This window comes from Etheostoma spectabile, chromosome 11 (genome assembly GCF_008692095.1).
Source record: "Etheostoma spectabile isolate EspeVRDwgs_2016 chromosome 11, UIUC_Espe_1.0, whole genome shotgun sequence".
NCBI lineage: Eukaryota > Metazoa > Chordata > Actinopteri > Perciformes > Percidae > Etheostoma > Etheostoma spectabile.
In genome coordinates, this window is record NC_045743.1 from 390,744 (window position 1) to 401,199 (window position 10,456).

General features: G+C 39.9%; 1 protein-coding gene across 2 annotated transcripts in view; it reads right to left on the minus strand.

The window, feature by feature from the left end:
- Window positions 1-3,019: 3,019 nt before the first annotated feature.
- The window catches only part of mphosph8 (M-phase phosphoprotein 8), a 29,319-nt gene continuing 21,882 nt past the window's right edge, over window positions 3,020-10,456 (minus strand). The window contains exons 8-15 of one of the 2 annotated variants that reach the window (XM_032529009.1): window positions 10,172-10,312; window positions 9,990-10,076; window positions 9,529-9,683; window positions 9,136-9,287; window positions 8,864-8,988; window positions 7,510-7,593; window positions 5,595-5,659; window positions 3,020-5,426 (exon numbers count right to left, since the gene is read on the minus strand). In XM_032529009.1, the coding sequence (XP_032384900.1) occupies window positions 5,618-5,659; window positions 7,510-7,593; window positions 8,864-8,988; window positions 9,136-9,287; window positions 9,529-9,683; window positions 9,990-10,076; window positions 10,172-10,312 (786 nt within the window). In that variant the 3' untranslated portion in view covers window positions 3,020-5,426; window positions 5,595-5,617. Of the gene's footprint in view, window positions 5,660-7,509; window positions 7,594-8,863; window positions 8,989-9,135; window positions 9,288-9,528; window positions 9,684-9,989; window positions 10,077-10,171; window positions 10,313-10,456 lie in introns of both variants that reach the window. The other variant, XM_032529008.1, reaches the window with a different exon arrangement.

Sequence of the window (10,456 nt, forward strand, 5' to 3'; positions counted from 1 at the left end):
TAATGCTGCATACATGTTAACGCATCTATAATAGTGACCAATAATCTCAATATGTACAGATTCAACACTGACAGGTGCCTTTCTGCTTGCATAACGATTCATTTGGTTTTTGCGGCATGTTTGCCTGTGTTCAGATGTCGTCTGTTTTCAGTTTTCTGAGGAGATGACATGTGTACAAAAGCCTCTTGAGGGTTTTTATGACCTCAACCACAGTTTGTATTCTTCTTCTTTTTTTTTTTCAGTAGCAGTCTAGTGTGCAACTAAACTAGTTGACAAAACAAATCTCCATTTAGGAAGTTCTATCGTTTCTATCGTATCCCAGTTGTCATGGAATTGCAGATGTTAAAATATGAAATTTGAATCACTTTGAGGACTTCTCCTCCATGTTGATTTTGAAAGCCTTGCTTCATTCTCGACCCTCAAAACAACAGTTAAATAACTAACTATCACTGCAAGGTCCGTTAAGTAACTGATCCAACGCAATGCAGCGATCAAGTGATACAACAAAAGCACCAGAACAGCCACTGAATGCATTTATAAGATTGTTTTGACATAACAAAACACTGAAAATGATGAGTTGAGTGTAGAAGGGGCGGCAGTCTTGAACCCATACTACTGTAAGGCAACATGACGTCTTTTACAACATGGTGTGTAGTGGATTAAGGTTAAGATATGTTTATTATCTCCCATGGGAATGAAATAGATTTTGGGTTAATGGACTTGTTGCATCAAAACCAAACATCACAATAATACATGTTAAATAAGAAACATTAGCTTCAGATAAAACAACTGTGCAAATTAGCCACAAAGCTATTCACTCTGTTAAGAACAATGGCAAACATCTCAACACACACACACACACACACACACCTTGGATGGATTACTGAACGAGCCTAGCAGGCCCCGGCCCGGGGGGGTCAGGGGCTCTGACACAAATCTTGCTGAATAAAAAGAAAACCAAATCACAAAGAGATACTAAATGACCACAAACATACAAGAAAATGACTGCAAATGATGCAAAATGACTACAACGAGACACAATTCAATGATGCAAAATTACCACAGACACCCAAAAATAGACAGACACGCAAAGAGATGAAGAAAAAAAAGACGCAAAATGGCTAAAAATAGACTTTTTGAGTTTGGGTTTTAACATAGATAGGATGGGGAGTCTTACAGTCCATGTCTGTGTCCAGGGGCATCTTGTCTCATGACACATCCGTGCATTTAGTACATCAATTACACACTTTATGCATCAGATCAGAGGGCCTCCCGACCGTCTGTCTGTCTGTCCTCCATCCATTCGATGTCATTCATCAGTTTAACGAACGGAGGACGTGATCGAGAGTTTCCCAAGATTAATCAAAAGAAAAAAAGGTTAGTGGATCAATAGTAGTAGAGTACTGCAGTTACCAATGTCCTGTCTCAAACTCTAGACTGGACTGATGTCTGGACTCTTCAGCTCACTGGCGTTGGTTCACGTAGTGCTCACTAAAATACTGTCGGGATTAAAACAAAAGCTGAAATATATACATTAAATAAAGGATTTGGGAAAATGAAATGAAATATTAACAATCGTCAAAAATCGTCCGGATAGGTAAAGAGGATAATAAAATAATGACGGGCAGGGATAACGATGCATGTTCTCATTTATGTTGGATTTCTTTTTTTTATATCTGATGTGCCAAGCTGTTTTTATTGTTATTGTGAAATAATTAGGACTTGGCTGTAAAAGTTGTTGTGACAGCTTTTACCAGGATCACAGAAGGTTTACTTGTGATCAAGAGATAAGTTCATGGTCAAGAAAACAAAAATAGTAAAAAGTAAGAATTAAATAAGAATGAAAAGACACATTTTCTGTCTTTCTGTAAAGTTGGGACTACACCTAAATTCCATGATTTTTCAACTTTTGTACATTCCTGCACAAAGCGGTTCAACTCATTTTAAAAGCAGATATAATCGAACCATTTCATCCTTTTCATTGCAAATCTTTTTTTTTATTTTATCTATGTTTCCTTACTATTGCAGTGCTTGTTTTATATCTTTTATTTTCTTTTACCATGTTTAAAGTGATGCACCTGTTATGGTATGTTGTGACATCCATCTGTGATGATGAACACTGTCCTCTGTTAGAGGCACACTTCTTTTTCTACATGTTTTGAGCACATGGATTAAAAGATTTCCCACATGAAAAAAGAATACAGGCAGAGAAACCAGCGTGGAAATATATACATGTACACATTTTTATTGAGGACAAAGTCCCAGCCTCAGGGTAATGCAGTGGCTGGCAGCAGCAGTTTATACAAATAACATTGAGACACATACCATAGGTACACGTCTACCTGCAGGGACATTCAGAGCCAAATATTTGTATAAGTAAAAGGTGAGTATTCTGGAGGCGAGATAGAAAAATCTTTAGGGGGGGGGCGGGGAGGGGATATGGTCTCTTCTTCTTCATACGTCATAAACCAGCTTGTTCACAAGGACCATACCACTGTTTTACAAGCTTTGTCTCAACTACAAACCCTACATGTTGTTCCTTACTACTGACGACTTTTGAACGAATGCTTAGAAGTTCCAGATTTCTTTATCAATTTTTCTAATGATGTTTCCCGAAATTTACATCTTCCCACATCTGAGATACAGCTCTAACGCCACTCTTGACATCAAGGCAAACCTCATGTGCATACTGTCGTCCATTAGCACGATGGACAATGTACCATTACGTCCCGTGTTTCCTAATTCCTTCCTATTTCTATTCATTTCCACGCATTGGTAAAATCAATTACCAGAACATTACGTTCAATAATGGAGCTTAAAGTTCTTATTGTTGTGGTATAATAGTTGCTTTTGTTTAGGCATTGTTATGGAGGCAGCCTAAACAGTTTAAAGTCCAGATTGATTTGAAAAGTCTGCTATGACAATAAAAAAACTGAATGGCGGATGTAATGCTCACTGTGATGGTGTGTACATCTCACACAAGTTCCAAGAGTCTGTGGTTGATTTTTGTCCCATTTGGCAAAACCTGGAAAAAGAATTGCTGCCTGGAAAGTAGGAAAAATACATAAAAATCTATGAAACACATCAGAGTGATTTGCAAAATAATTAGTTGTAATTGTAAAATATGTAAAAAAAAAAAGGGCTAAAACATGCACTGGAGTCATCTTTGTGTTTTCAATCCACAGTCCTCACAAATGCAAGAGCAGTTTCACATCTTTGTTGTTTAAACTCTAACACTGCCATCCCTAATATTCCCATAGTTTCCAATCACACTGACTGATTCAGATCACAACCCCAGTGGTCACTTAACTACAGCGCTACCTAGATCCTGCTGGTCTCCAAAAACTTACACCAAAATAAATCACCTTTCCCACTTTCTGATCCCTCGGTCTGTGACGAGACATATAGGATTAAAGATGAAAATTGTATTTGCAATGGTAATGAATAAAAACATTTCTAAAAAACAAGTCCCTTCTGATGTCGCCCTGGCTGCATGACTGAAGTTCCCGTGCCACTTAACATGCATGCATGCCACGTTACGGAGTGTCAGTATGATGGAAGGTATGGTTTGGTTAGATTTTTAGGGCATCCATAAAGCTGTTAAAACTAAATTGAGCTCAAACATCAATAGTTAAGACACAAGCAGCTCCACAGAAAAATGGCAGAAAAGAATATGCTCAGAAAGTGACGTAAAAACAGGAGGCAGTAAAGAAAGACAAAGCTTTCTTAAAGGGAGGGTTGAGAGAGTTGAACTTAAGCCAGCGGGGTGAACATGCTGTTGATTATTCTACGATAATCTGAATAGGCTTTTGCACTGTAATGTAAACAAACAAACACCTTTTCTTTATCTGCATTGCCTTTTCATGCAAGGCTACGACCTCATTAAGCTCGTTCATCAAACATTTTGTATGTTCTCCCCAATCACAAAACAGATTTAGATGTGTCCTGTTGAGCTGTTGGTCATAATCTTAACGGAGAAAAAAGGAAAACTGGGGGTGGTTTAGTAGCTTACTGGGATGAGCATGTACCATCATGGCATCATGAGTCCTTACCCTAGTGGTCCAGGATCAAGTCCAGCCAATGGCCCTTTGCTTCAGGTCTTCCCCTTCTTCTCTCCTTTTCTAAAAAATAACTTCTTTAAAAAAAAACTTTATTTCTCCTTCACTTTTAATTTTGACAACAAAAAAACAGTCCATGAAAACTGTGGATATTGAGGCAGCATGAAGAGGCCTCATCCATTTAGAGTTCGACAGAAACGGCAGTTCATTCAACACTGCGGACAGACGATGGAGAAACATTTCGACAGAATTGTTTGAAGACCTGTTGCTGTCCTGAGTTGAGTCGAGTTAAAATCAAGGCAAAAGATTGTCAGAGAGTGAGGAGAAGCGTTGATTCAGTTTTGATTGGCAGCCGGGATCGACAGGCTCGGTAGTATCTGTGCAAAAAAAAAGTCTGAATTCGGCAGCCATCAATAACAAGCTTTTCAATTTAAAAACCCCTAACCTTTTTTTTTTAGCAAGGCGGTTGATCTAAGGTTTTAGCCCTTAAAACATCAGCGCTTTTTACTGTATACACTAAATAACTTAACCCACTCCAAAAAAGAAACAAAAACAATATCAGTCATCAGATGACTTTAAAACCGAATATGTGCAGTCCAGAAAATATAAACAGCAACTCAGTGCAAGCAATTCATTAAAATGAGCAACATCACCCTCATTCTGGTGTATTAACTCGTGAAGACAGGTTGTAAACAAGACACTGGGCCAGCAGAGGGGGGTGTGTATGTCTGTATGTCAGCAAACTGGTTGCCGATTTTGTGAAACAGAAAGATGTTACAATCTAGGTTGGCAAGCAAATATGACAAATAATTTAAACCTCAGGAGCCGAGCCAGATTTAACATCCAAAACACATCATAGAGTTCACAGGTTTTGACTGACACCATGACAAGAATAAAATTCTCTGGTGCACAGGTTAATACACTGAAATAGGTGATAAAAGAACAAGAGCATTAGCTTGGTCCAAGAAAAATGCTAAACATAGAAATAAAAGTGATGGAAAATCCACTCTGTGTTCTTTGAATGCACCCAAAAACCTTGTCAAACTACACACACGTACAACCTAGCTAGGTCTACAGACGACACACACGCGTCTATCATGTCCACGCTGACAGAAGGTGGAACTTGGAGAAAGGCACAACCCAGGAGGGTTTCAGTTTTGGAAGTTACTCCAGAGAAAGAGGAGGGAGTTTTCTGACTGACTCCTTACACCTGGAAGCTGCGTAGTGATGGTTTAACCGGCGAATGTGGTAACGGGCTGCTCGAGGTTTAATCAACGAGGTCCAGATCCTTCGATTTGCGCTCCACATGTACGTCGAAGCAGAGCAGTAGTGTGGACAGGACTCGGATGTCATCCATTTGAGAATTTGCACTGACGTCAGAGGAAGCCAGCTTTTAATTTCACTTCCCGGTGACGAGGACCCATCAAGCTCTTCCTCTCTTAGAAGACAATGAGTTCGGCAGATCGTTTCATCTGCTGATCGGTATGTGTATGTGTGTGGGGGTTTGTTTTTTGTGTGTTTTGCCGTGTTGGCCAGGCTTGGCATGACCTTTGACGTGATCATTGCAGCTGGACTCTGTATGCGCAGATTAGGAGCTTGACCTGAGGACAAATGAACAAAAAGAACCAATTAGCACACTGTCAAAGGATTCACAACTGCTTCATTACAATAATAGTAGACCTTATTAGCCTCTTTTACCGACTGAGGCAACAAAATGGGAAATCTGTTTTTGAAGATTTTACATTGGCAGGACCCAAAAAATGTTTTTGTCTTGTGTTACATTTTCTACTGGGAATCAACTGGAGAGCTAAATAGTGAAGCTGGTTATATTCTTCATTGTAAACAAATCCCATGAAAAGACCAAAACCAAGATTAAAATGATCCCGCAAACAAGTATTGTGTGGGTATGTAAAGCCTGGTGTATCCCATTCCTCTGTGCCACAGAACTCCATTGTTGTCCAAAACCTATGAAAAAAACATTATGGTGACACATACGTGATGAGGTCTTAGGACTGGGTGACATGTTCCTTTAAATTATTACCATCACACACTGTTTATTTTGAGTCAATCCCACATGCACATGCTGTACACCGTTCTGCTGCTGGAAATACTCATTGTGTACAAGTCCTCATCATCATCATCATCATCATCATCATCATCATCCTCATCATCAGCTAAAAAACACAGCATCAAGCTAAATTCTAAAAAAACTTTTTTTCCTCTTTTTAAAGATGGATGTCTTCTAGGTGCCAAAGACAGAATAGAGATGTTGGAAAACAGCGAGTGACGGACTAACACAATGCTGTTTTTGGTCTTTTTATGGGATTTTTTGAAAGAAAGAAACGAAATTAAACCAGCTACATGCTTTAACATCATGCCATCATCACTGAACGGTTTAAGCCCACATAGGCTTTGAGTACAGTTCATTCCAGACTGGAACAATGACGTTTCCTCAGCAGTTTCTCTTTCAGGACATCTCTTATCACTGGAAGGTTGCTGTAAAACTGACACCTGAACAATGTCTGAGACGCAGCATGAACTCAGAGGGCATACACATGTTTGTGGTAGCTATGTAACGTTCAAAGTGATGCTCCAGCCAAACACTGATGAAACTAGTTTGAGACTCTAAAAACCTGCAGGGTTGAAAGTTTGCAGGGTGCTGTGTTGGCGTTCTGCTACAGGTACAGTTAAAGAAGATGAAATTAAATCCAGAAAGTCTTCTTTGAGTAATCCACCGTTCATAATACTGTGAAACAGGATTATACAATTCCGTAAAGTTACCACAGCAGAAAAAATAAATCCTCTCTCCACAATGGCAAGATAACAACAGTAAAAAGTATATGTTACAAAGTGAATGGAACAAATCTACCAGGAAATGAACGCACTTTTCTGGCCAATGCGCTGTATTCTTGAATTGCATAGTGTTTTGCAAAATGCAGCAGTCTTATTGAAGTGAAAGAGGAGGCTGTTTTTTATTGACAAAGCGCTATTGTCAGTCTTAACAGGGCCTTTATGAAGATGTTGCTTGTAGCTTGGATTGATGTCACATTGATGTTACATTTCAAAGAGAAAACTGAAAAAAAAACATCAAACCCACTTAAATACATCACAGTACACACAGTGTTTTTACTAAATCGGCTACACATACAGCTTCTTTCTCCGTCGTCAGTTCCTCTACAGGCACGTCTTCTGGCCTCTCTATGATCAAGAGTGGTACTCTGTCGTAGCTATCTCATTTGGACAGTTGTCAAAGGACACTGGGTACATTAATATCTTGACATTACTATTACCACACACCTGTTGGCTAATGGATTATTCATTCTTTCTTTAAAAAGGGCTAAACGCTATAATGCTCAATCCCGAAAACCACCTTTAGTCTGCATGATGGCCTGACTGGCAGCAGAGGCTTTCATGTTTAAAACGGTCTGTTATATTACTGCACTTGTGTCACCTTGGCTGTTGGGGCCTCTGCCAGACGTATGAAGAGTCTGTTGATGCCTGGAACCGGGCTGAAGGAGTAGATGAAGTGACTATCCTGAATGTTTGAAGAAAAAAAATGAAAAACAAATGAGGAAAAATAAGCAAAAACTTATAGTAACTCTGACGTACATGCACACACAGTTTCCTGCAGTGTTGTAGACAAGACCACATCACGAGCAAGACCAGAGTGTGTTGAGACCACACTGCACGACACACTTACGGTAAAATGTGGAACAAAACAGAACGTATCAAACAATTATTCAATGCTGAAGTCTTCACTTTTCTTAAAAATAATAGTTACAGTTTTTATTATATTATCTTTTTTCTGTTGTTTTTGAACTAACAAGCCTTATATATCTGTCTCCGTCAGCCGTGCATTGTTTTGTTGTGGACGTGGTTTTGCATGTGAACTCTTTATGGTTCAGGCGGCCACATTTTATTGCCAAAGATTTGGCTGACATCCCCTCCCAGGCAGCCATAGCCTGCTCTCTTTTCTCACGTGTTCCTTTCTCGGAGTGCGTGTGAAAGGGGTTCTGGGATGGGTGACACATTACAATGAATCAAGGTATTTGTTGCATATAAAGCGGGGAGTTTTAAATCCAATCCCGGTAAAGATATTAAAAAAACAGACAAGGCACAGGTAAGTTAGTGATTTCTCCGCAGTTGGGGTCTTGAAATAAAATTCCAAGTCCTCTTCGTCAGAGAACGAGATAAGAATGAGTAAAAATACAGACGATTCGGAGACGAGATCTTCAAAATGTGGTCTCGAGACCGATATTTAATACAACACTGGTTGTCTTTGAAATCCTTGTGCAGGTTTAAATAATTTCAATCCTGTGTTGGGAAGACAAACTCCTTCAGTAAAAAGGGAAGATACCATAAAAAGAGATGTAATTAACGAAGGTAAATAGCTATTGGAGAAAAAATAACCACTGTGAGTGGTATCAATATGGGGTTTGATGTAAAGAAAATCTTATGGATTGAAGAACTTTTTTTTTTTTTTTTTTTTAATGTTTCCGACTTTTGATTGGCTGCTTTTACTTTACCAATTTGTATTTTACTTTATTCGTATTATTTTTCATGTATATTGTATGTATGTATATTTTTCCTAGTATTTCATTTATATTTATATTTGTGCTTTGTGACTGTTTTTGCTGCTGTAACACAGGAATTTCCCATTTTTCTTGGGATCAATAAACATCTATCTATCTATCTATCTATGTTACCAGCCTAGTTTTTTTGGGGGGTTTCGATAAACCACTTGGTATATATTGCTTTTAGCTAAGTGCTGTGTAATCAAATGGCTGTTTTTGTTGGGAACAAACCAGGAAGATGGGCAGCTGGAACTTGTCGTTGAGCACTACGGCGTGAACGCTGCAGGGTCCGCAGAGTCTGGCTGTGATTTCATTCAGGAAGTTGGCGTGAAAAATGAAGAGAAGGATGCCCGAGCCTGGAATAGGAGGGAGGGACAGAGGTATTGTGGTAAAGGAAGGGAAGGTTAAAATAGGTGGAGAGAGTCTGATTAGGTTGTGTATTTTGAAATGCAACCAGCTGGTAACAGAGTGGATGACCTCCAAATTGAAAGATTTTGGTTTACCCTCTGGTTGTGGCTGTGACTTGAAGCCAAACTCCAGGGAGAAGTCTGGTCCCTCACAAAGCCTGTGGCAGGCAAGAGGGAAGACGGGCTCCAGCAGCACCAGACGAGACTCAAAGTATGCCCGAATGCAGTCCTCCGCCACACTGGACAGTCTGAGGGACAGGAAAAAAAAATGGGTAAGATGCATGAGAATACAGGATGGATAGAACACAAACACACACTTAAAGTCCATTTTAAACTGCTGTTTAACCAAATGCTTCTATTGTTAATGGTCTGTATTTGCAATAACGTGCTGTGTGGCATCAATAAAGTATTTGTCTCTCAAATCCATCTGTAGACTCCATCCCTTCCCCAGTAGTAGTCAGTGTTGAGGGAGCTGTGGTTAGCACTCACATGCTGATGTGGTCCTTGATAAGGTCGCACACCATCAGGTTGTTACCGAGCTTGGCAAAGTACATGGCTGCGGTCTTGTTTTTGGACACAATGTTGCAGTCAGCTCCATACTCCAGCAGGAGGCGCACTACGTCAGCGTTCCCTCTTTTGCATGCCTGACGTGAAGAACAGGAAAACGTTTACTAACACGTGTGTCCCATGTATCAATCCTACCACACTCGGGATAAGAAGCCTGAAGGATTATTTAATGTTACTAGAGTAAAAGAATTGTTAAACATTTTAGGAAATACTACTCGCTTTCTTGAAAAGAGTTAGATAAGATTGATACTACTCTCTATACTACTCTGGGAGTGTCACTGATCTTCTCATCTAACTGTCAGCAAGAAAGCAAATAAGCATATTTCCCTAAATGCTAATTTAACCATCTGCTTCGGAGGTTTGTGTTTGAAGTGCAGCATTACCCTCATCAGTGCTGTCTCCCCATTTAGCGTCTGAGCGTTGACGTAGGAGCCCGCCTCCAGCAGGATAGCAACAGTTGTCAAGAAATTCTGAGGATGAAAATAAAAGTAAAAGGTGTGAGAAGATATGAAATACAGTGGACAACATCACAGTCAAATCCTCATCTTGGGGGAGAGGCTGTTACCTTTTCAGCAGCATGCATCAGCGCTGTGGTGCCGTTCTTCTGTCGTCCATTCACCCTCACTCCCTTCTTTATCAGCAACCTGAGAATGTCGTCCTGTCCCCCCGCTGCAGCCAGCATGCTCAGGGACATACCGCTGACGTCCTGCGGACAGGCAGACAGATACAAAGCTACAATGTCACAGACGAAGGGAGTAGAATGAGCAGCTTCTGAACTGATCGACTCTGGATTGTTAATTTGCAGTTTGTATTGTATGCTGAAAACGGAGAAGCACTAAATCTTACACCT